Below are 27,275 nucleotides of genomic sequence, written 5' to 3' on the forward strand. Positions count from 1 at the left end.
ACAGACCCCTGAGGAACCCCACTAACTACCGTTCTCCATTGTGAATACTGCCCATTTAACCACACTCTCTGCTTCCTATCCTTCAACCAGTTTTTAATCCACAATAGGACATTTCCTCCTATCCCATGACCCTCCAATTTCCTCTGTAGCCTTTCATGAGGTACCTTGTCAAACGCCTTTTGAAAATGGCTGTTTAGTGTGTAGTGGTATTGATCATCTTGTAGAACGTCTGTGTTAAGTTTGCTGTGCTTTCCTATCAATTTGATGGAATTCTTTTATGTTTTTTGTTTTTATAGTATGATTTTTTATACTGATATTGTAAACCGTTCTGTTTTGTGCACACAATTTGTAACGGTATAGTAAATGAATAAACAATAAACGATAAAATCCAGATACACAATATCAACCGGCTCCCCTTTGTCCACATGTTTGTTTACTCCTTCAAAGAATTGAAGGAATCCATGTCCTCGGATGTGCTCTGTAATTTTGTTTTTAATAATAGCCTCTACCATTTTCCCCGGCACCGACGTCAGACTCACCTGTGTATAATTTCCCGGATCTCCCCTGGAACCTTTTTAAAAAATGGGCGTTACATTGGCCACCCTCCAATCTTCCGGTACCACGCTCGATTTTAAGGATAAGTTGCATATCACTAGCAGTAGCTCCGCAAGCTCATTTTTCAGCTCTATCAGTACTCTAGGATGAATACCATCCGGTCCAGGAGATTTGCTACTCTTCAGTTTGCTGAACTGCCCCATTACGTCCTCCAGGTTTACCGTGAAGTCAGTAAGTTTCTCTGACTCGTCCACTTGAAATACCATATCCAACATCAGTATCCCACCCAAATCTTCCTCGGTGAAGACCGAAGCAAAGATTTAATTTAATCTCTCCGCTACGTCTTTGTCTTCCTTGATCGCCCCTTTTACCCCTCGGTCATCCAGCAGCCCATCCGATTCTTTTGCCGGCTTCCTGCTTTTGATATACCGAAAAAAATTTTACTATGTTTTTTTGCCTCTAATGCTATCTTTTTTTCGTAATCCCTTTTGGCCTTCTTTATCTGTGCCTTGCATTTGCTTTGACACTCCTTATGCTGCTTCTTGTTATTTTCAGACGGTTCCTTCTTCCATTTTCTGAAGGCGTTTCTTTTAGCCCTAATAGCTTCCTTCACCTCACTTTTCAACCATGCCGGATGTCTCTTCGACTTCCATCTTTCTTTTCTAATTTGCGGAATATATTTGACCTGGGCCTCCAGGATGGTACTTTTGAACAGCATCCACGCCTGTTGTACAGTTTTTACCCTCTGTTACCCCTCTAAGTTTTTTTTTACCGTTCTTCTCATTCTATCATAGTCTCCTTTTTTAAAGTTAAACGGTAATGTATTTGACTTCCTATGTATAGTTACTTCAAGGTTGATATCAAAACTGATCACATTATGATCACTGTTATCAAGCAGCCCCAGTACCATAACATCCCTCACTAGATCATGCGCTCCACTAAGAATTTCTCCTTCTCTCATTGGCTCCTGCACCAGTTGCTCCATAAAGCTGTCCTTGATTTCATCAAGAAATTGTACCTCTCTAGTGTGTCCCGATGTTACATTTATCCAGTCTATATTTGGCTAATTGAAGTTACCCATTATTATCGCATTGCCCATTTTGCTTGCGTCTCAGATTTCTTTTATCATTTCTGTGTCTACCTGCTCATCCTGGCGAGGCGGACGGTAGTACACTCCTATCACAGTCCTTTTCCCTTTTATACATGGAATTTCAACCCACAATGATTCAAAGGTGTGATTTGTGCCCTGCTGAATTTATAATCTATCTGAGTCAAGGCTCTTGTTAATATACAATGCTACCCCTCCACCAGTCCAGTCCAGTCCAGCCTATCACTACGATATACTTTGTACCCCGGTATGACAGTGTCCCACTGGTTATCCTCTTTCCACCAGGTCTCAGTAATGCCTATTATGTCCAATTTTTCATTTAGTGCAATATATTCCAACTCTCCCACCTTATTTCTTAGACTCCTAGCATTTGCATATAGACATTTCAGGGTATGTTTGTTGTTCCTATTTGCATGATGCTTAGTGCTTGACACTATTGATTTGCCATCTTTTGTCTGATCTTTAGGTGTATTTAAGGGCACCTGGCCTACCACGGTCTCTTGTGCAACCTCACCATCCAGAAACCCTATCTTCCCTGTTTGTGAGGTATCCTTATCCCGAACCATGCACTTTTGTTCGCTGAGGATTATCACAAGAATCAGCTACAGCCTGCTATGTTTTAATTCATTAACTGGGATTGGGGTTAATTAGTGTAAACTTTATTACTCTGTTATGCAAGATGAAATTACGTGACAACCAAAGAGCACATTGGCATACAGACCTGATCCAAACTCACTCGCTGGGCAGTAGCCATGAAGAAGGACTTTCCTAGCCTTAAGTACAGTCATATGAAGACCAGTGAAAGATCTATGTTCACAAGGGTCGAAATACTACTCACACACTGAGCTAATCTGCATGAAACATTTGTGGCTAATCGTAAGGTCTGAATCTGACCCTTACAGATGTATGAATGTAACAGTCTAGGACAGTGTTTCCCAAGTCCGGTCCTCCCTTGCCAGTCAGGTTTCAGGATATCCACAATGAATATACATGAACTTGATTTGCATACACTGCCTCCATTATATGCAAATCTCATATTCTGAAAACCTGCCTAGCAAGGGGTACTCCAGGACTGGACTTGGGAAACACTGCACTAGGACAAAGACAGTGGTGACGCTACACAAGCGGTGGTGTACACAATGATCTGGTATGAGGAACCAGGAGCAGCAGAAGGATACCAAAACGATGCAAACAACAGTATGGCACACAAAAAGGAAGTTTTTTTGGACAAACCCGACACAGCCACGTTTCAGCGGATGCCTGCATCAGGAATATAATGTCCACGTTCAATATGAGGAATAGATTCCCAGACGATGACGGCTGGCTGAATAGACAGACCTTAGTGTGTGAAGAAATAAATTAAACTTTGCTGGTAGTCAAACTAAGGTGGGTCAACAAACACATCGAGAAAAGGCTCCAGATAACGGCAAATTGCACAAGTCAATGTGACGTTTCTAACATCATGAAATATGAGATACAACATAAATCTATAACAAACTCGCTAAAATGCCTCAGAAAACATGGCACTACTGTGCCATAATTATTGCTATGAGCAACAAAGTCAGAATTCCCATTCCATCCCTTACTCACCTAAAGGAAAAATGCAAATGAACCGACTTAGCAAATCCAGCATTAGGAATTACAACTAAGAACTGTTTTGTGTTTTTTTTTAAACATCTTATGTTAATAATAAAACATGCTGCATAAATATAATGAGAAACAGTTGAACAGTAGAAAGTTCCTATGGTCAGTGAAGTGCAAGTATTAAGGCAAAAGAGCTATGAGTCACAAACCTGTGAAAACAGTGAGGGTGTCATAGGATTAGCCTTGAGCTGGGTAGCCTTGTGTGAAACAGAGACAGAAAGTCTGTGCAGGGGTAGAAAGAATGCTGCTGACATTTGTAGATAAGAAAGAACAGGCTTCAAAGAAAAGGGTTGCTGACGTGCAGGCATTGGGTCAGTACGAATGTAAGTGTATATAAACAGAGCAAAAAAATATATGTGACATAAGCAAACTAACTTCTGTGTATTATTATTGCTGATTGTGTATTGTGAGTATATTTTGCTTCCTGTATGATGTTCTCATACAGCTTCTGTCCAAGGGAGGACAGTTGAAAAAATAAAAATTGTTGATTATTCTTCTTTATAATAGGTGTCAGTTTCTTTGTTTGCACTTATATAAGGTGTAAATAAACACTTATCAATTGATTTTTTTTCCCTATCCTTGCACTAAACATAATTTACTAAAGGTGACAAGAGTAGCCTATTTGATTACATAGCTAATGTATCCCTGAAGAACAAAAAAAAACACCTCACTTTCATGCATCATATTGCCAGACAGGTGCTAAATACAGCAAAAAGAGCGTTTTGACAACACCAGGAAGCAAGGGAACTGTTAAGAATTATTTACAGCTTCATAAAGCATCATAAAAATGTGCAACTGCCAATAAGGGGAAGCATTAATCCTTCCGGTCCTTGAACACACAGAGAACGCACTTGGTTGACTTAAGTTTTATCAGAAGTACTGCTCTAATGTGCACAGATGCTCAGCGAAAGGTTTGGGAAAGCGGTGGCACCAGTGGAAGTCAACCGAGGGGAACCCCTGATGCCGCTTCCCAATCCCGAGGCACCATAAGTAAGGGGGGGGGGGGGGGGGACTGCCAGTGCTTCTGAGACAAATCAGCTCTTTCCAGTTTTCTTCTTTCCGCACATCCCAGTCTAGAAGTCAAACTCCACAGTTTTCCAGAAATACACACCAGTGGTTTACTTTCCCCCCAAATGGAACAGAAAATAAATGTTTTGCCAATTCACGTCGCTAAACAAACTGCATTCCTTGAACAATTGATTACCGGGGGAAAAAAAAAGTCTCCTATCCCAAGCAACATAATTCCCCCCAAGACCCTACTGGAAGTTTCAAAATTCAATTGTTCCCCAGTTGATAAAACAATGATATCAGAAGCTTCAGATGGATTTGAAGTAAATCATAACAATTTTGATTTTAGCTGTATTTAATTTCAATAAATTTGTGGTAGCCCAGTTGTGAGTCTTTACTATACAATCTGAAATCAACTTACAACTATCCTCAAAGTCCGATACTAATGGTATTTAAATAAAAATATCATTTGCGTAAGATGAAACATAAAACTGAGAAGATTCTAAAAATGAGCCCAAAGTACTCATAAAAATGCGATAAGGCAATTATTGCTTGCCAGGTGCCCTTGACCTGGATTGGCCACTGTTGTGGACAAGATGCTGGGCTCGATGGACCCTTGGTCTTTTCCTAGTGTGGCATTACTTATGTACTTATGTCCTCTACTTGGCTCACTTTTATTACATAGAGCAGTGATTTAACCTATTGTGATGTCATAGTGGCTCATTCCACCAATAAGAGCCAACCTCATTAGTGATGTCACAATGGCTTGATTGTATAGAATGTTTGTACGTTTGGGAAGCTTGCCAGGTGCCCTTGGCCTGGATTGGCCACTGTTGTGGACAAGATGCTGGGCTCGATGGACCCTTGGTCTTTTCCTAGTGTGGCATTACTTATGTACTTATGTCCTCTACTTGGCTCACTTTTATTACATAGAGCAGTGATTTAACCTATTGTGATGTCATAGTGGCTCATTCCACCAATAAGAGCCAACCTCATTAGTGATGTCACAATGGCTTGATTGTATAGAATGTTTGTACGTTTGGGAAGCTTGCCAGGTGCCCTTGGCCTGGATTGGCCACTGTTGTGGACAAGATGCTGGGCTCGATGGACCCTTGGTCTTTTCCTAGTGTGGCATTACTTATATACTTATGTCCTCTACTTGGCTCACTTTTATTACATAGAGCAGTGATTTAACCTATTGTGATGTCATAGTGGCTCATTCCACCAATAAGAGCCAACCTCATTAGTGATGTCACAATGGCTTGATTGTATAGAATGTTTGTACGTTTGGGAAGCTTGCCAGGTGCCCTTGGCCTGGATTGGCCGCTGTCGTGGACAGGATGCTGGGCTCGATGGACCCTTGGTCTTTTCCTAGTGTGGCATTACTTATGTACTTATGTCCTCTACTTGGCTCACTTTTATTACATAGAGCAGTGATTTAACCTATTGTGATGTCATAGTGGCTCATTCCACCAATAAGAGCCAACCTCATTAGTGATGTCACAATGGCTTGATTGTATAGAATGTTTGTACGTTTGGGAAGCTTGCCAGGTGCCCTTGGCCTGGATTGGCCGCTGTCGTGCACAGGATGCTGGGCTCGATGGACCCTTGGTCTTTTCCCAGTGTGGCATTACTTATGTCCTCTACTTGGCTCACTTTTATTACATAGAGCAGTGATTTAACCTATTGTGATGTCATAGTGGCTCATTCCACCAATAAGAGCCAACCTCATTAGTGATGTCACAATGGCTTGATTGTATAGAATGTTTGTACGTTTGGGAAGCTTGCCAGGTGCCCTTGGCCTGGATTGGCCGCTGTTGTGGACAGGATTCAGGGCTTGATGGACCCTTGGTCTTTTCCCAGTGTGGCATTACTTATGTACTTATGTATATTTATGAATACCACGTAGGTGCAATACTGCCATTCACGCGCTGAAGTGTACACTTATCTGCATGGATGGCGGTATTCTAAAAAACATTAGCAGCAACTGGCACTTAAATTTAGGTGCCCTTTTGGGGGTTAGTGACTTGCTGGATTCGATATTCAATGTGATTTAACCAGCCAGAAATGGCTCCTGGGTGGTTAAATCACTTGTTCAGAGGTAACTGCTGTTCCATTAGCAGCACATAACCAGTTAGTGCTGGTGAAAATAACCAGTTAGAACTGAACTGAAAAATGATAATTTGGGGGGGGGGGGGGGTGTTCCAGGAGCTGCATTAGATACAGAAATATTTTGATATCTAGTCCAATCAATGGTATTAAGTCACCTAGACTACTGTAATGGAATATACGCAGGACGCAAAAGAACAACTTGTAAAGAAACTTCAGACTGCCCAAAACACAGCAGCAAGACTAATCTTTGGTAAACCCAAATTCGAAAGTTCCAAGCCCCTTCGAGATAAATTGCACTGGCTCCCAATAAAGGAACGAATCGCCTTCAAGATCTGCACCCTAGTCCACATAATTCTTTATGGAGAATCCCCAAGATACATGAGTAACCTAATCAATCTTCCAGCCAGGAATACATCAAGAGAAAAAATATCCGCTAGAAGGCGGAGAACTCTAGACGCCCCACGGACAACAAGAAATGAAATAAAAGTGGGAGGACGACAAAGGATTCCAAAGACTGAAAGGATATATAATAATAAAGATGTTTACTGAGGTATAAAGACTCGACACAACGAAGGCAAATCCTCAACAAAGGGAGGTCTTTAGAAAGACCGTTGTGAAGGTGAGCGTGCTTCGTTGTCTCCTCTGACACAACGTTTGTATAGAATGCTGCAATAAGCCAATGAGGATTTGCCTTCATCAAATAGTTCTCAAAAGCATTCGGCATTAAGACTCCTGATGCAAGCCTAACGCCCGAAACACGACGTTGTGTCAAGTCTTTATACCTCAATAAACATCTTTATTATTATATATCCTTTCAGTCTTTGGAATCCTTGGTCGTCCTCCCACTTTTAGGAATACATCAAGCACATGCCATTCGTTCCTAAATCTCCATTACCCTACCTGTAGTGGCCTCAAATAATTGATGCATTCTGCTTCATTACTATCATGTATTCCATTACCATGCAACCCAAAATCCCTCTGTAACACCAAATGCCTATTCTCTTCTTACTAGCCGTTGAGCCCGTGAAAACGGGCTACTTTTGGAATGGGGGGGTTTCCGACCCCCCCCCCCCCTGAGGTCGGCGCCGGCCCGCCCCGCCTCCCCCGGAGTCGCCGCCGCCGCCCCTCCACCCGGCCCAAGCAGCACTGTAAACTTACATCAGCACGCAGCAGCAGGCACATCAGCAAAGCTGCCATCAGGGCGGGCTTCCTTTTCTGCGTGTGTCCCGCCCTCGTGTGACGTAACGTCGGCGAGGGTGGGACAAAGGCAGAGAAGGAAGCCCAACGGCAGCTTTGCTGATGTGCCTGCTGCTGTGTGCTGATGTAAGTTCACAGTGCTCGGGCCAGATGGAGGGGCGGCGGCGACGCCGGGGGAGGGGGGGAGGGGGAGCAGTTCCGACGTCTGCAGCATGCCAGTAGAGACTTCCCTCTCTGTCCCGCCCCTGTCATCACGTATTGACGCGGGGGTGGGGCAGAGGGAAGTCCCTACTGCGCATTTGCAAGTGAGTACGGTCACTCGCCGTTTATATGTTTGATTTCCACTATTCATGATGTATTGTAAGCCACATTGAGCCTGCAAAGAGGTGGGAAAATGTGGGATACAAATGCAATAAATAAAATAAAATAAATAAATAAATATAAATCCACTTACGCTTCCTCCCTTTCCTTTATCAGCACCCAATTATGGAATGCGCTGCCAAAAGCTGTCAAAACTACTCAAAACCATCTCAACTTTAGGAAATTACTCAAGACCAACCTGTTCTGGAAGGCCTACCCTCATGATCCAATATAAAACCTAAAGTCCTGCAAAACAGCATATAAACGGACCATTTTGGACTCCCTTACCTTTACCCGCTTTCCCTTTACACCCTATTCTTTCTATCCTTGCTGACTACTACAATCTATTGAATTTGTATAACTACCGGATTGGCGATAGCCTTTTCGGTTTATTGTAAGCCACATTGAACCTGAGTATCAAACTCCCTTCATCACAATGAGTTAAAATATCAAGGAATTCAATTTGGTGCTCCCCAATATGACTCACAAACTTGATATTATGATCACAAAGATTTAAATATTACAAAAAATCATGCGGACAGGACCTGCTCTCTGACCATACCAGAAAAATGTCATCTAAATCTTTTCCATGCCATAACTTCGTAACTTTACTACAGCATTATTGCAACCACTTTGAGCCTGCTATCAGTGGGAAAATGTGGGATACAAATGTGATAAATAAATAAATAAATAAACATGTGGGAAAATTGTGGGGTATAAATGTGATAAATAAATAAATATTCAGAACTTAACTGACCATGAGGCATATTTTCAAAGCACTTAGCCTTCCAAAGTTCCATAGGTTTCTATGGAACTTTGGAAGGCTAAGTGCTTTGAAAATATGCCTCCATGTTAAACTGCATAAAAGTCAGTCCTATCTTTATACCGTATCCCGTAGCCGGATAAGGGGCCCTTTTATTAAGGTGTGCCTAACAGTAACCTGCGCTGGTGTAGGCACACGTTTTGCACGCGCGCTGGTCAATTTCCCCAGCTAGCTTGGAAAAAAAAGGCTTTTTTTGTGCTGGAAAATGGATGTGCAGCAAAATTAAAACTAGCGCACATCTACTTTTGGACTGAGACCTTACTGCCACCCATTGACTTAGCGGTGGGGTCTCGCACGCTAACCGGGCAATAAGCATTCAACGCATGTAAACTGCTGATTACCGCCAGGTGAAGCGCCACACGGTAGAAAATAGAAAATATTTTCTACCGTGTGTTTTGGGTGCGCGCCACAAATGGAATTACCACCCGGGGCATGCGGCAGCTGGGCGGCAGTTCCAATTTGACATGCGTTGGATGTGTGTAGGCGTCTACGCAGCTTATGAATCCCACGCTTAACCGGATATGCATTAGTTGACTCTGCAAACCTGGAAATTCAATGCTAGTGCCCGGACAGATTTTTAACGCTGGTTGTGGCCAGCAAAACGCTGATTGCCGCTTGCTGAATACTAGGCCAGGTGAACACAGATCTGAAAGGAGAACTTTATCAACAGGGATTAAATAGTAATCTTCTGTCAGCAGTTACCTAGCAAGAACAATTTCTATAGCTATACATCTTCCACGAAGCAGATCCTGCAGAGACCAACCAAAGACATGCTCTATGAATTCCAGGTTACTGTATGTTCAAGGAAAGGATGGGAGGGGTACACAGAATAAAGTTCGTTTGGAAGAAGTGAGGCCAAAGATGGTAACAGAATTCCAGAAGACATTAGACAGGCACAAAGCATCCTCAGCAGCAAGAAAGGAAGGGTGTAGTCAAATTTCAAAGCAGGGTGTAATGCTAGGCAGACTGGGTGGGCTTGGCTGTACCACTCTGCCGACATATTCATTATTTCCAATGTCTGCAAAACATTTTCTGCAATTCCCTGAGAGAAGTAAAGCAGTGATCTTACAGTGCCCACATACTACAACCCTGCAATGAAGGGACAACCTGAGAGGAAGACTTTCTCTTATTAGGATTCCTGCTGTGGCACTTACCCTCACACTCTCCTCCATTGGTGGGGTTCCCGTGGTACCCCGGCATGCACACCTCACACTGTTTTCCCGTCGTCAGGTTCTTGCACTGTTCACACACATTACCATTGATGCATGTACTGTGGCCGTTACACTGGCAGCCTGCAATTACAAATATTAATTTTAGGGCATGCATAATGTGGCAGCAATATTTAACTGAATACTACTTCATTTTCCATAGCAAACAAATAAAACCTAAGCACAGACTAGAACTGACAATTGCCATTAACATTTGGACTTACAGAATAGGTGTGGGTAGTCAAACACATATTTTTGCAAATAGCACAGGATGGCAGAGAAAGACCCAAATCAATATTTATAAACTAAGTTTTGCTCTTAAGACTGGTGTAGAGTAACGACCAATCGCTATAAACTGCAAACAATGGATCCTCAGAAGCTTAGTGGAGATTGGGTGGCAGAGCCGGTGGGGGGAGGCAGGGCTAGTGGTTGGGAGGCGGGACTAGTGCTGGGCAGACTTCTACGGTCTGTGCCCTGAAAATGGAAGATACAAATCAAGGAGGCGGGGCTAGTGCTGGGCAGACTTCTACGGTCTGTGCCCTGAAAATGGAAGATGCAAATCAAGGTCAGGTATACGCATAAAGTAGCACATATGAGTTTGTGTTGTTGCTGTCATCTACTATGTTACTATCACGCTTATTTTCGAAAGAGAAGGACGCCTATCTTTTGACACAAATCGGGAGATGGGCGTCCTTCTCCCAGGGGCGCCCAAATCGGCATAATCAAAAGCCGATTTTGGGCGTCCTCAACTGCTTTCCGTCGCGGGGACAACCAAAGTTCCCAGGGGCGTGTCGGAAGCATAGCGAAGGCGAGGCTGGGGCATGGTTAAGAGATGGGTATCTTCATCCGATAATGGAAAAAAGAAGGGCGTCCCTGACGAGCATTTGACCGACTTTACTTGGACCGTTTTTTCTTGCGACCAAGCCTCAAATTGCTTGTTCTGAAGGCAGTATCCACATGTGTTGCCTATCTCCCCTCCTTGTTAGCTATGCTCCGCACCCCCAAATAGCATGCTAACAGGCCCAATAATAAAGTGATATAATACAGGAAGCCTTTATTCTGACAGTGGTAGATTATGACTGATGCATTTGAGATGTTCAGTGCTTTCAAACAAGAGAATGTGAAAATTCACTCCTTGCATAGTGGTTAAAGAAAGTGATTTACAGCAGTAGAACAACAAAAGGGGGGGGGGGAGAAAAAGCAAAAAACAAGGGAAGACAGGTAGACTTTTATGAGGGGTTTTTTTTCCTGTTTTCTGACGCAAATTGTGTAGTTGTAGTTCTTCTACTAAATTGACGGTGTTTCTATGCAAATCCTGCATCCCTTGCGGAAGCATAATGGGGTAAATTCTATAATTGGAACCTAAAAATCGGCACAAAAAATTTTATGCTTAGGGCATAAACCGCATCTAACTTAAGGAACCGGCAATTACACCTCCTAAAAGCTGGTGTAAATGCTGGCATGTAGACTAGGCACAGTTCGGGTAAATTTGTATTCCCGTGCATAAAATTTTGGAACACCTCAAGCCACGACCCTCCAAATGTATGCATGTAAAGATTCACATGTGGATCATTATCAAATATGATCTGCATATGCAACCTAAATATACCAATTAACACCAATAAGTGGTTGTTAGCAGCCAATTACTGGCACTGAAGGGCTTGTTAAGCAATTAAGCTGTGTGTGTAAATCGGCTATGTGTGATCATTTGCACGTATAACTTTAGTCACCATTTATAAAATCTGAGGGAACATGCATATGAATACACATAGCTCCCTTTGCAAACTGACCAAGGTTCTGTAATAAAAGTGAATTTTAAAGATTGTTTTTCAACTCTATCTTGACCGACCGGTGCACTCGGGGTCTCTATTGTTGATTAGAAGTAATTCTGTTTAAAAATGATTGTTTAACTTTGATTGTGTGAAAATAAGTTGGAATGCAGAAGATAAGACACAGCTCTAATTAATTTGGTATGTGAAGAGGAGGATGGTGCTTGTTTTCGGAGTTCAGCCTGGCCACCTGGACTTGGAAAACATGTGACCACGTTCCCACTGTATGGCTTGTTTACCTAAACAGCGAAGTATTCTGTAATTTTCCTTAGCTCTGAATATGAGTTCTAAGCCTTATAAAAAGGGGGGCTTGTTGCAGCAGAGTTTTGAGGCTCATCTCTGGGTAGACGTATCGCGCAGAGGACTTGTTCCTGGTCATAAGGAGACTTCGGGCTTTCGCTGCAACAGGCCTCCCAGCTGATGAGATAAGGGCCTGAAATTCCTGACCAGTGATGTAGTATGTATAATATGTAAATATCTGTCTTATAGCTTTCTTTTAGTTAGATGATTTAATCATTATATATATATATATCTTAATCATTGTAGATTTTAGCACCTCTAATAAAGGTCTCATTTACCTAATACGAATCCAAAAGAATCTACAGTAATTATTGAGTAGTCTGTGAGACAGGCTGTAAATCCATAGTAGTACAGGTTCCCATGAAGGTTCCTCTGTATCCTGGTAGGCTTCTTATTTTGGCACTTTTGAGGGGGAGAAAAGGAGCATAATACGGTTTCAAAAACCATTTTAGGTTTTTTATGGATTGAAAGTGTGCTTTCAGCAGAAAGCAAATGTGTTCTGGCACCATTCGAGGTACATCAATCCCAGCAGCCCCAAACGTCCTCTTCTCCATTCCGTTCGTACAAATGTCTGTATCCAACTAATTACACAGCTACTGTTAACATTCTTCATCAGATATGATTTTTTTTTTAAGTATTTTTATTGCCACTTTTCCAAGATGATTAAAGAGAACATAATAAGCAAATGAAACAGCTGCAGCAACATCTTAAAGATTTTTCTTAACAAGTTGATTTGCAAAGTTTGTGTTACTCAGATTTATGGTTCTGTTTACTGCAAATGCCTTTCTCATTCAGGTGTTTCAGCTTTGCAGCTCTCATCCATGGCACATGGTCTAATTGGGTATTCATACTAGATTTACTGTTGCAAAGAATCTGTATATTTTCTATAGAAGAATGACAAACATCAGTTTATTGTCCAAAAGATGTCGGTCACACTGACGAAGAAACAACAACTATGAGGGTAATATTAAACCCATGGAGGTCGCGTTTCTTGTTTGTTTTTTTTTCATGCTGGCCACCACAGACTGGACATCATAATGGCAGATGAAATTTAATGAGGGCAAGTGCAAAGTCAAGCACATAGGGATGAATAATCCAAATCATAGTTACTTGACGTTAAGTTCCATGTTAGGAGTCACCACCCAAGAAAAAGAGCTAGGTGTCATCGTGGACAATACGTTAAAATCTTCTAACCTTACTAATTCTGCTCACTGTGTGGAAGCAGCCAAACAAGGAAAACAGAACGTTAGGAAGTATTAGGAAAAGGATAGAAAATAAGACAAAGGGGCCCTTTTACTAAAGGAATTAGTGTGCGCTAAATACTAAGAAGCCCACAGGCATAAAATAGGTCTCTTAGCATTTAGCGCACACTAATTCCGTTAGCGCGTGCTAACCTTTAGTAAAAGGACCCAAAAGTCATTATAATGGTTCTGTATCACTCCATGGTATCACCTCACCTTCAGTACTGTGTGCAATTTTCATCACCTTATCTCAAAAACAAAAAAGATATAGCAGAATTAGAAAAGGTTCAAAGAAGGGCAACCAAAATGATAAAGGGGATGGAACTCCTCTCGTATGAGGAAAGCCTTAAGAGGTTACGGCTCCTCAGCTTGGAAAAGAGACATCTGAGGGGGGGGGGGGGGGATATGATACAGGTCTACAAAATCTTGAGTGAAATAGAACGGGTTAAAGTAAATCATTTACTTTTTCAAGAAGTACAAAGACTAGGGGACGCTCAATGAAGTTCCATAGTAATAGTTTTAAAATGAATAGGAGAAAATATTTTTTTTCACTCAATGAACAGTTAAGCTGTGGAACTCATCACCTCCTGAAAATACATAGTCAAATTACTGATGTCATCAGAAGGAGCCAAGTGGCACATAAGAATGGCAGGACCACGGTGCTAATCAGAGGCGCACGGCCTACTGGGCATGCCTCTTCACAGCTCACAGGAGACCAACTAAGTGGGAGATTATTGGATTGAAGTTTGAAATGGGAAAGGGAAACTGAAATGGGACTTGATATACCGCCTTTCTGTGGTTTTTGCAACTACATTCAAAGTGGTACTTATTTGTACCTGGGGCAATGGCTGGTTAAGTGACTTGCCTAGAGTCACAAGGAGCTGCAGTGGGAATCAAATCCAGTTCCCCAAGATTAAAGTCCGCTGCACTAATCACTAGGCTACTCCTCCACTCCATGAGCACAATGAAAGTTAAACATGCTGCTCCCTCCAAATTAACTTTTACTGGTCCCATTGATAGTCTTCTGCATCAGATGTCAATATTAGTAGCTAATGATGGGAAACCTCTAGCCCCTCATTTAGTCTGGAAGTTTCCCCCGTTTTCAGTTTATCTTTATGAAAATTTCTATACCGCTCATACTAATGGTAGTTCAAAGTGGTTTTACAAAATACATACATAAAATCCAAAATAAATCAAGACATAAAACAAGTCATATATTATCACAGACATTTCAGAAAACAAGAATAGCCATACTGGGTCAGACCAAAGGTCCGTCTAGCACAGTATCTTGTTTCCAACAGTGGCCAAGCCAGATCACAAGTACCTGGCAGAAACCCAAATCGTGGCAACATTCCATGTAGAACCCCAAAGAATAGCAAGATTCCGAAATCCTAAAGAGTGACAAGATTCCATTCAGAATCTCAAAGAGAAGCAACATTCCATGTAGAACCCCAAAGAATAGCAAGATTCTGGAATCCTAAAGACTAACAAGATTCCATTTAGAATCTCAAAGAGTAGCAACATTCCATGTAGAACCCCAAAGAATAGCAAGATTCTGGAATCCTAAAGAGTAGCAAGATTCCATTCAGAATCTCAAAGAGAAGCAACATTCCATGTAGAACCCCAAAGAATAGCAAGATTCTGGAATCCCAAAGAGTGACAAGATTCCATTCAGAATCTCAAATAGCAGCAACATTCCATGCTACCAATCCCAGACACTCTTCTCCTAATACATAAAGATGTCCAAATCAGTATCTTCAAAACATATTTTTCAGACTTTTTCTATGCAGTTTATCTGCAGTGCATCCAAGTCTCAAGGGGGTGTGTTGGGGATGTGTTAAGGGTTGGATTTGGGCATTTTTCAGCAATAATATAACAAAACTAAAACTAAGATGTTTTGAGCTAGACCTGTTTTTATAATGAATAAGACACATAAAGGAGCCCTAAATGATCAGATGACCACTGGAGGGAATCAAAGGTAACCCCACCCCCCTCAGTGATCACTGACCCTTTTCCACCTCCCAAACATGTGAATAAAAATATGACTTACCAGCCTCTATGACAGCCTCAGATGTTATAGCCAGGTCTATTACAGCAGCATGCAGGTTCCTGGAGTAGTGTAGTGGTCGGTGCAGTGCACTAGGGAGTGGGGAACTCAGGTCCCTATCTCCCTCTACCTGACACACATGTAGTGGAAACTCTGACCCCTCCCTAAGTCACCAAAACCCTACTGTACTCACATACAGGTGCTCCCTTCACCCATAAGGGCTATTGTAGTAGTGTACAGTGGGGGACAGGGTGTTTTGGGTGGGTTTGGATGGCTCAGGGGACAAGATAAGGGAGCAAAGGTGAGTTGTGTACCTGGAAGCATTTTTATGAAGTGCAAAGAAATGCCCCCTAGGGTGCTCCATTGCTCAGGATCCTGGGATGTCTGGGGGACCAGTCTGCTAAAAATGCTGCCTCCTCCTACATCCTAATGGCTTAATTTTCTAGGTTTTGCACTTATTCGTGTTTTTTTTTTCCGAAAATGGACCAAAAAAATCAAAACATCCAAATAACAAAACCTTCTTCGAAAACAGTATTTTTGAAAATGCCTTTCAGAGGGAATGGCAAAAAGGAACAGACCTCTCAGAATCTATTCTGAGATAAGTCCGTTTTAAAATCTGCAAGGACAAAATGCCAAGGATTTGCCAATCTATGTGGAAATGAGTAATTAATTTTTTAAAAATACATTTTTTAATCAACCACTCCCTTTCTCATTCCCCAAAAAATAACAAGATTGGCACTCTCTTACCTGGACAGTGAATAAACGCCCACTCGTAATTCTTTTCACGTGGGCAAAGGCTGGTGTCAAGCACCATTTCACCTGCGGCCTTCCCAAGAAGCTTCATGGGTCCTCTTGAAGATCCTTCAATGCAAAGCCCCTTTCCCGTGTTACTGGGGTCATTGCACCATCCGCATCCAGGCTGCTCCAGACAGAGCCCACAGGTGCGCAGTCCAGTGCAGTTCTGAGCTGCAAGAGACGGAGCAGAATGTCAGGATACACACAGAACATTTTGTCTCACTATAATTCAGCTGTGGCCTGCTGGATAGTCTGTTTTAAAAAAGAAGGCGGGAAGGAAAGGCCACACCATCCTTTTTCCTGCAGACAGCATGCATACCTTTCCCTCCACTGAGAAGGGGGCAGCAATTTTCAAAGGGGCTTTTCCATTAAAAAGTATAACTTACCCGTGGAGAAACACTTTGAATATAACTACCAACAGTGGAAAGGAAACTGTTTTACAGAACAGCAAATAGAATACTGTGAGCACCACTAGCTTCAAGAAGCAGAACCAGTAAAAGTTGTAAAACACATTAAGCAAAGGAAAGCCCATATTTTAACATCAAATACAACTTGCCTGGAAGAACCACCACACAAAAATGAAAAGCCTTATTAAAACTTGTTCTATAGTGCGAGGGTCTTACTGCACCCAAGACCATATTTATTTATTTGTTGCATTTGTATCCCACATTTTCCCACCTATTTGCAGGCTCAATGTGGCTTACAGTTTTCCGTCATGGTATTCGCCAATCCAGAGTAAAAGATACAACTGATATTGCATAAAGAAACATGAATGACATAATAAAATTAAGCAATCAGGTATAGAGAGAAAACATTCAGTGGCGTACCAAGGGGGGGGGGGGCGGCAGTGGCGTACCAAGCGGGGGGGCGGTCCGCCCTGGGTGCACGCCGCTGGGGGGGTGCCGCGGCGCGCGCCTGTCAGCTGAGTTCGCTAACTTCGCTGCAGCTCCCTCTGCCCCGGAACAGGTTACTTCCTGTTCCGGGGCAGAGGGAGCTCCAGCGAAGTTAGCGAACTCAGCTGACAGGCGCGTGCCACGGTACCCCCCCCCCCCAGCGGTGTGCACCTGGGGGGGTGTCATTTCTCTGGGGGGGGGGGCGCGCTGCACCCGGGGGGGGGCGCATCAGCGCTCCGCCCCAGGTGTCATGCAGGCTAGGATCGCCACTGGGGGGCGGGCAGGTGCATGTTGCTGGGGGGGGGGGGTGCCGCGTGCCTGTCAGCTCCGCTGGTTCCCTGCTCTCTCTGCCCCAGAACAGGTTACTTCCTGTTCCGGGGCAGAGGGAGCAGGGAGCCAGCGGAGCCGACAGGCGCGCAGCTGCTCCCAGCAGCCAAGAAGGCACCCGGGGGGGGGGGGGGTATTGATGCACCGGAAGGGGGTGTTGATGCGTCGGAGGGGGGGTGTTTGATGCGCCGAGGGGGTGTTGATGCGCCGGGGGGGTGTCGTGCTGCACCCTGGGGGGATGGACGCCGCTGCACCCGTGGGGGGGGGGGGGGGGGGGGTGCGCAACAGCGATCTGCCCCGGGTGGCAGCCGACCTAGGATCGCCACTGAAAACATTCAAAATATCAGACAAGTGGTGGTGCGTTACAGTTCCTATTATGGATCATTGTGGTATGCCTTGTTAAAGAGATGAGGCTTCAGTGATTTACGAAAGTTGATTAGGTTGTAAACTGTTTTCAGGTCAAATGGCAGTGTATTCCACAACTGCGTACTCATGTAGGAAAAGCTGGACGCATGTATTAATCTGTATTTTAGTCCTTTACAGCTGGGGAAGTGAAGATTCAAGAATGTGCGTGCTGATCTTTTAGCACGCACGTGGAGTGGTGGGAACCACAATGCAACGCAGACGGTAAAGTCAATGAAATACCCATTGTGCCTAGAGAACTGGAGAGTTGCATATTAAAGAGCGAGGGTAAGACGAGACCCCCCCTCCCCCCAGAATGCCACAAGTCATGTTAATGCAATTAAGACAACTCTGAGCACATACATTTCAAAAACTGTAGAAAACGGAATAAAAGGTTATGGAGTAGAGCAAAAAGCACTGGCTTCGTAATTATGAACTAAGTCGTTAGCAACAAGCATGCCCAGAAACTGGAGGCTCATTAGCCAGAGATGGGATGGCGGTGCATTTAGAGAGATGATTAAATACAGTCAGCATGGATTCTCCAACAGAAGATATCAAACTAACCTGACAGATATCTAAAGAAAATAATTTTAAAAAGTAGGCAGATGGAGGCAATATGCATAATTTGTCAGGACAGAGCTTTCGATCCGATACTGTATGGAAGCTAGTTTTCTGTACACGGTCAACCACAAACAGGATGGTGGAGGGAACCTAATGACGTTTGTTAATAAAGAACTGATTCACACTGAAAACTGGAAACGGGCACGGAGTAATAGTTCAGGGCAGAGAAGAGGTAAATAGAGGACCACAAGAATCATATTTAACAATGTTTTTTTTTCCTATTTTTGTCATAATGTAATTACTTTGAGAAAGAAAAGTCTGTAGAAATACAGAAACTGATATGTAATGAAGATCCATCATTTGAATCGATTGTCCTATCCCCCTTTCTGCCATAGTCCTTACTCAGTCTAAAGTTTAACCCTTGCTTTCCTATGGCTGCAGGTTCTTTGTACTTTCTCCCAATGTCTTCCTGAATTTTGCTGCTATGTTCACTTGATACCTACCATCTCCTCTGGGCCACACCCAAAAAGTGAACCTTTAATGATCATTTTTTTTTAAATTTCTACAGTTATCACAGATGATGTTTCAATGAGCTATCCACTAAAAGTCATGTTATCTGGCTTCATTTTTACAATTACAATTAAAACTTACATTCTACTACAAACCAAAAGAGCTCAGTGCAGATCACAATAAAAATAGCTAGCAATTTCCAGCAAGATACAAACGATCATTAAAAAAAACACTGTAATATACAAAATATTAATATTGACTAACATTACAATTAACATTTCTGAAAAAGAAAAGCTTTCCGTAATTTCCTAGATTTTAGATAACATGGGGCTGATATTCAGAGCCCACTTAAATTGCTTCCCACCGCCCAAGTGGGGATATTCAGCGATACTTAAGCGGAGAGTGCCACTGAATGGGGACAGCACTGTGGAGAAGCCTAAGGTTATTTGGACGTCGGCAGTATTCAGTGCTGGCACCCACACAGCTAGGCATTCTAATTGAGGACAGTTCATAAGCTGTCCAAAAATTAGGCCACTTAGCTATGTGGGTGCTGGCCCTGAATATTGGGCTGGCATCCGCATAACTTAGTTTTTTTTTTTGTTGTTTTCTTTTTTTTTTTTTTAAAGACCTTCTGAGCTCCCTCCCACACTCGACAATGCCCCCTAGTTCCTTCTCCCCACCCCCACCAGCCATCCATGCAAGCCCTCCCCCTCAGGCCTACCTATATCTCTAGTAATCCAGTGGTGTTGTTCGGGCAACAGTACAGCCCCCTCACTCCTGTCCTTTGTGGCATCTGTCCAAAATGGCTTCTGCAACCTGCTGCGAGAGGTCGTGGCAGGCATTTTGGACAGGCGCCGCAAAGGGTAAGAGGGGGCTCTGCTCCTGCCCCCCAACAACCCCGCTGGACCACCAGAAATACAGGTAGGCCCATGAAGAGGGCCTACCTGGATGGCTGGGGGGGGGGGGCAGAGGGTCTAGGGGGATCTTGCCATGGGCTGGGAGAGGGGGAAGGGAAAGAGGGGACATTTGTTGGGGGGTAGGAGGGGCTCTTTAAAAGAAAATAACACAAACAAAAACCAAAGCTATGCAGGTCCTGGACTGATATTCAGCTGGGGCTGCATAACTCTTATGAAGGTCTCAGCTGAATATCAGTTGGGCCTGCATAAACTCTGGCACCCAGCTCACCTGAAATCATCCCCCAATATTCAGTGCTGGTGTCTGGACATGGCCCGGCACTGAATAACAGGGGATAATTTAGCTAGTGACAATCAGCATTCAAAAAAAAGCTGACCGCTGCCAGCTGAATATCGGGGGCTATGACTCATTATAACTGCTTAACCAATGATCATCACCTCATTGCACATTTCTCTCTGTCAAAATATTTCTGTACAGTCACATGATACCCATCTGAGAAATCACAATGACCCATTTTTTTCAACTGTTTTATATAGTGATGAAGGACACTTGCAGGCTCATTTTCGAAAGAGGAGGATGCCCACCTTTCGGCACAAATCAGAAGATGGGCGTCCTTCTTACAGGGTCGCCCAAATCGGTATAATCGAAAGCAGATTTTCGACGTCCCGAACTGCTTTCCGTCGCAGGTATGGCCAAAGTTCAAGGGGGTGTATCGGAGGCGTAGCGAAGGCAGGGCTTCGGTGTGCCTAACACATGGACATCCTCGACCCATAATGGAAAAAAAAAGGGCGTCCCTGACGAGCACTTGGACGACTTTACCTGGTCCTGTTCTTCTTACGACCAAAGCACAAAAAGGTGGCCAAAATGACCAGATGACCACCGGAGAGAATCGGGGATGACCTTACTCCCCCAATGGTCACTAACCCCCTCCCACCCTAAAAAAACACCTTTAAAAATAATTTTTGCCAGCCTCTATGCCAGCCTCAGATGTCATACTCAGCTCCATCACAGCAGCACGCAAGTACCTGGAGCAGTTTTAGTGGGTGCAGTGTACTTCAGAGGCAGGTGGACCCAGGCCCATCCCCCTCCCTACCTGTTATGTTTGTGGAAGAAACAGTGAGCCCTCCAAAACCCACTGTACCCACATCTAGGTGCCCCCCTTCACGTGTAAGGGCTATGGTAGTGGTGTACAGTTGTGGGTAGTGGGTTTTAGGGGGGGTTTGGGGACTCAGCAGACATGGTAAGGGAGCTATGTTCCTGGGAGCATTTTATGAAGCCCACTGCAGTGCCCCCTAGGGTGCTGGGTTGGTGTCCTGGCATGTCAGGGGACCAGTGCACTACAAATGCTGGCTCCACCCACGACCAAAGGGCTTGCGTTTGGTCATTTCTGAGATGGGCGTCCTTGGTTTCCATTATCGCCGAAAATCAGAAACGACCAAGTCTAGGGACGGCCATCTCTAAGGACGACCTAAATTTCAAGATTTGGGCGTCCACAACCGTATTATCGAAACAAAAGATGGACGTCCATCTGGTTTCAATAATACGGGCTTCCCCGCCCCTCCATCGGGACTTTTTGCGAGGGCATCCTCAACAAAACTTAGGTGGCCCTTTCGACTATGCCCCTTCTTGGAGTGCTACAGCTCTTCCTAACCCGGCAGGTGTAGCAAGTTCGGGTACAACTTGCATCACAACGGTGTAATTAATTTCACTGCTTTTTCCCTTGAAACGTTTAAACGTTTTAAATGTGATAAAGCAGTTTCTCCTGAAGCTGAACGCCAACACTGGAAAGGACGTACCATTCTAGCAAAAGCTATGCATCTGCATTACACTGAACAAACATGCAGAAAATTCCATTAGGTTAATTTAATAAAAATTATTGTACAGTTCTGCCTTCAATAAAAACTGAATTAAACAGCAAGTATTCAACTTGTCTGCACAAAAAGAAAAAATGTCAAACTGATGCCAAGAGACACTCATATACTTCAGAAATTCGGCTTCATTTCTTTATTGTCATTGTGTCTGATGTAGTCAGCCAACCTCAGGCTGAGGCTTGAGACATGCAAGAAATGCAGACCACTCCCTTAAAAACACAGATATTATAAACGATACCAGGCATCTATCTGCCTGTTCCTAAAACTGGAAGCAGAGGATAAAATTGCCACAATTCTCAATTTGTATTGTGCTTTGAGGATTAATAGCTGTGATCCTATTTAATAACTGGGATTAGTTATAGCTTTCATTTAATTGTAAAGAACAAGGTGATGCAGATACTTGCTCCTAGAAGGACTTTTTTTTTTAAGGCTTAGGTTTTAGAGCTTACCAGGAGAACAGCAATGAAATACATAGTAAACACAGTAACATAGTAGATGACGGCAGAAAAAGACCTGCACGGTCCATCCAGTCTGCCCAACAAGACAACTCATATGTGCTACGTTTTGTGTATACCCTACTTTGATTTGTACCTGTGCTCTTCAGGGCACAGACCGTATAAGTCTGCCAGCACTATCCCCGCCTCCCAACCACCTGCCCCTCCTCCCGATCTCGACTAAGCTCCTGAGGATCCATTCCTTCTGCACAGGATTCCTTTATGCTTATCCCACGCATGTTTGAATTCCGTTACCGTTTTCATTTCCACCACCTCCCGCGGCAGGGCATTCCAAGCATCCACTACTCTCTCCGTGAAAAAATACTTCCTGACATTTTTCTTGAGTCTGCCCCCCTTCAATCTTATTTCATGTCCTCTCGTTCTACCGCCTTCCCATCTCCGGAAAAGATTCATTTGCGGATTAATACCTTTCAAATATTTGAACGTCTGTATCATATCACCCCTGTTTCTCCTTTCCTCCAGAGTATTCATGTTTAGTTCAGCAAGTCTCTCCTCATACGTCTTGTAACGCAAATCCCATACCATTCTCGTAGCTTTTCTTTGCACTGCTTCAATGCTTTTTACATCCTTAGCAAGATACAGCCTCCAAAACTGAACACAATACTCCAGGTGGGGCCTCACCAACGACTTATATTAAGTACTTAATAGTCAAGATCTGGAACTCTTTGCCGGAGGATATAGTAACAGTGGTTAGCATATCTGGATTTCACACAGGTTTTGACAAGGAGGAAAAGTCCATAGTCTGCTACTGAGACAGACATGGGGAAGCAACTGCTTGCCCTGGGATTTGTAGCATGGAAAGCTGCCACAATTTGGGTTTCTGCCAGGTACTTGTGACCTGGCTTGGCCACTGTTGGAAACTAGGCTAGATAGACCATTGGTCTGATCCAGTATGGCATATAAGTACATAAGTAGTGCCATACTGGGAAAGACCAAAGGTCCATCTAGCCCAGCATCCTGTCACCGACAGTGGCCAATCCAGGTCAAGGGCACCTGGCACGCTCCCCAAACGTAAAAACATTCCAGACAAGTTATACCTAAAAATGCGGAATTTTTCCAAGTCCATTTAATAGCGGTCTATGGACTTGTCCTTTAGGAATCTATCTAACCCCTTTTTAAACTCCGTCAAGCTAACCGCCCGTACCACGTTCTCCGGCAACGAATTCCAGAGTCTAATTACACGTTGGGTGAAGAAAAATTTTCTCCGATTCGTTTTAAATTTACCACACTGTAGCTTCAACTCATGCCCTCTAGTCCTAGTATTTTTGGATAGCGTGAACAGTCGCTTCACATCCACCCGATCCATTCCACTCATTATTTTATACACTTCTATCATATCTCCCCTCAGCCGTCTCTTCTCCAAGCTGAAAAGCCCTAGCCTTCTCAGCCTCTCTTCATAGGAAAGTCGTCCCATCCCCACTATCATTTTCGTCGCCCTTCGCTGTACCTTTTCCAATTCTACTATATCTTTTTTGAGATACGGAGACCAGTACTGAACACAATACTCCAGGTGCGGTCGCACCATGGAGCGATACAACGGCTACTCTTATGTTCTTAGGTACGCCAGCTAACAAAACTAACTTTCCCCTTTATCCACAGCTTTTCACCCACCCACCACCACTATACCAAGAGGGTAAAAATACAGTGTTCTCTTATAGTAGTTAAAAAAAATAATGAAAAGAAAAAAGGTATGACAAAAAAGCAGCCTCACCAGAAACCAAAGGGGCCTATATTTCTGGGAAATGTATGTGTGCAAATCTGAAGACATGGGAGGGGAATTCTGAACCCCCAACCCAACCCCACATATCCATGGCATCCTCATTTACCTTCCAACACATCCTTAAAATTTGCTGTGTCTAGGACACGAAACACAGAAGTTATTAGGAGGATACACATCCTTTCGAAAGTTGGCTAATATACTAGAGAGATTTATTACCCACAAAAAGTATTCCCACCAGAGAAGTACATGAGGCAAAAGAATAAAATGGGACTCTCTAAACAGTCTTGAATATGAAGTTTAGCAGACAACTAACCAAACATCTGACTCAGGTATCGCATACTTTCGATGTACATCACAGTAGAGAGCTTTAACAATTGCAATGGACTTGGCGAAACTTGGATTTTATGCAGCTCGTGATAACTTTTAAGAGACCAAACACAACAATTACCCAAAGATTTTGTTGTACTTGAACATCAGCGATCATGTCTGCAGCCACAATCTATAGCAATGCTTATCCCGGTCAATTTAATGGTATTAGAGCCTTTAAAGAATCCATGTATAGTATAAGAAATGAAAAGGCCAGAAAATGAAGATGATTCAACCAATGGCCATATCTATAGATAAAACTGTCCTTCAAAAAGAAAGCAATTCTTCTTTCAAGCTACCTACTAAAAAAATCTTTGGGCATCCTCCAATGTGGGAGTCTAATATCCAGTGAAATTTTTCTAGCAAAAAAGGTGCCGGTACTCAAATGCCAGGCCACCCTTCAGGGGTGGGGTGATCACTGAGGGACTCAACCCACAATAGCCAGGCCCCCTGCAACCAGTCACAGAATCTATGACAAGGCAGAATTGGTGTCTTGAGCCTGAGCTCTTTCATTAAAACTTGTGGACCATGGGTCAATTTTAGCAGACACTGGAAAAGGTGCCGGTACTCAGTACCCCCGACTACCTCCTCAAAAAAAGCCCTGCTACTATCCAAGTAATATCACAAAATGACAAGAGCCTCATCCTGGGGAATGGTAGTATACAAAGAGGCCAGATCTGAAGTAAAGGATTCCACCTACAAATTGTTCAAACATGCGTGGGATAAACATAAAGGAATCCTGTTCAGAAGGAAGGGATCCTCAGAAGCTTAGCTGAGATTGGGTGGCAGAGCCGGTGGTGGGAGGCGGGGTTGGTGGGTGGGAGGCGGGGCTAGTGCTGGGCAGACTTCTACAGTCTGTGCCCTGAAAATGGCAGATACAAATCAACGTAAGGTATACACAAAAGTAGCGCATATGAGTTTATCTTGTTGGGCAGACTGGATGGACCGTGCAGGTCTTTTTCTGCCGTCATCTACTATGTTACTATCCTGCTTATTTTCGAAGGAGAAGGGCGTGGTTAACAGATGAGCGTCCTCGGCCGATAATGGAAAAAAGAAGGGCGCCCCTGACGAGCATTTGGCCGACTTTACTTGGTCCATTTTTTTTCACGACCAAGCATCAAAAAGGTGCCTGAACTGACCAGATGACCACCGTAGGGAATCGGAGATGACCTCCCGACTTCCCCAGTGGCCACTAACCACCTCCCACCCCAAAAAAAACAACTTCAAAAAAGTATGTCCTTCACTATGCCTCTTCTGTGCGACGGCAGTTGAGGACGTCCAAAATGTGGATGTTTCTGTGAGAAGGACATCCATGCCTTTGCTATGCCTCCGACACCCTCTTTATTTATTTGGATTTTGGATCACAAGTAGCAGCAGTGGGATTTGAACTGGCCACCTCTGGATTGCAAGACCAGTGCTCTAACCACTAGGCCACTCCGCCACTCCACTCCCTTGAAATTTGGCCATCCCTGTGGGGGGGGGGGGCAGTAAGCAGGTCCCTGGGGGGGGGGCGGAGGTATGTGTGTGTCAGCAGAGGCATAACGAAGGCAAGGGTGTCCTTCTTTCAAACATTTTGGATGTCCTCAACTGCCCCCCACAGGGAGTAGAGTGGAGGAGTGGCTTAGTGGTTAGCGCACTGGTCTTGCAATCTAGAGGTGGCTGGTTCAAATCCCACTGATGTTACTTGTGATCCAAAATCCAAATAAATAAAGAGGGTGTTGGAGGCATAGCAAAGGCATGGATGTCCTTCTCACAGAAACAGCTACATTTTGGACATCCTCAACTGCCCTTGCTTCCCCTTCCTTAGGAAGGAAATCGTGTGCAAATGAGCTAACAGTAGATCAAAGCAGCTGGTGTAGATACGCACACTGGATAGGTCATATTGTCTTTTTCTGCCATCATGTTTTATGTCGCTTTGGTGCTCATTTTCAAAGCACACAGACTTACAAAGTTACACAGAAACATATGTAACTTTGTTAAGTCTACGTCGTTTGAAAATGAGCCTCTTAATCTCATTGTGTTGGTCATGGGTGACATGCTTAAGTTTTCGGTACACTTATAAATGGTGAATTCCAGGCTGAACTCAAGACCGTTCATGCGTGAACCATCCTTTTGGAATTTTCAACTCTACCTAATGAACCTTGAACTTTTAGTCCTGTATATTTGGGCTTTTGCCCTCCTCTTGTATGACTGTAGACCGTTCCTTATTCTCTTTAATTTGCTTGTAAACTATTTCATCTTCCTTGTTTAGTAAAGGTGGTATAAAAAGAATCAATAAACAAACATTAGCCAGCAATTAAGGAGCTGACCAAAATTGAAAGTGCAAAAACCTGCAAATTTGAGTATTTTGCAAGTACAATAAACGGTGTGTTCGTGGGCTGTCTTATTCTTTGACATACTGACAGCACAGAGCTTACTGGACATACACTATCCTGCTTATTTTCGAAGGAGAAGGGTGGCCATCTTCTGACACAAATTGGGAGATGGCCGGCTTTCTCCTAAAGGCCAAATCGGTATAATCGAAAGCCGATTTTGCCTGGCTTCAACTGCTTTCCGTCACAGGGCTGGCCCAAGTTCAAGGGGGCGTGTCGGCAGTGTACCGAAGGTGGAACGGGGGCGTGGTTAAGAGATGGCCGGCCTCGGCCGATAATGGAAAAAAGAAGGCCGGCCCTGACGAGCATTTGGCTGGATTTACTTGGTCCCTTTTTGTTCAAGACCAAGCCTTGAAAAGGTGCCCGAACTGACCAGATGACCACCGGAGGGAATCGGGGATCACCTCCCCTTACTCCCCCAGTGGTCACCAACCCCCTCCCACCCAAAAAAAACCCACATATTTTTGCCAGCATCTATGCCAGCCTGAAATGTCATACCCAGCTCCATGACAGCAGTATGTAGGTCCCTGGAGCAGTTTTTAGTGGGTGCAGAGCACTTCAGGCAGGTGGACCCAGGCCCACCCCCCTACCTATTA

The 27,275-nt window shown here is 43.8% G+C and overlaps 1 protein-coding gene across 1 annotated transcript in view; it reads right to left on the reverse strand.

Moving 5' to 3' along the window:
* ATRNL1 (attractin like 1) overlaps positions 1–27,275 on the reverse strand; it is a 1,590,902-nt gene that overhangs the window by 948,059 nt on the left and 615,568 nt on the right. The window contains 2 exon segments of the mRNA XM_030202658.1: positions 9,962–10,099; positions 16,180–16,398. Of these exon segments, the coding sequence (XP_030058518.1) occupies positions 9,962–10,099; positions 16,180–16,398 (357 nt within the window).

This window comes from Microcaecilia unicolor, chromosome 5, assembly GCF_901765095.1.
Source record: "Microcaecilia unicolor chromosome 5, aMicUni1.1, whole genome shotgun sequence".
In the NCBI taxonomy this organism is placed as follows: domain Eukaryota; kingdom Metazoa; phylum Chordata; class Amphibia; order Gymnophiona; family Siphonopidae; genus Microcaecilia; species Microcaecilia unicolor.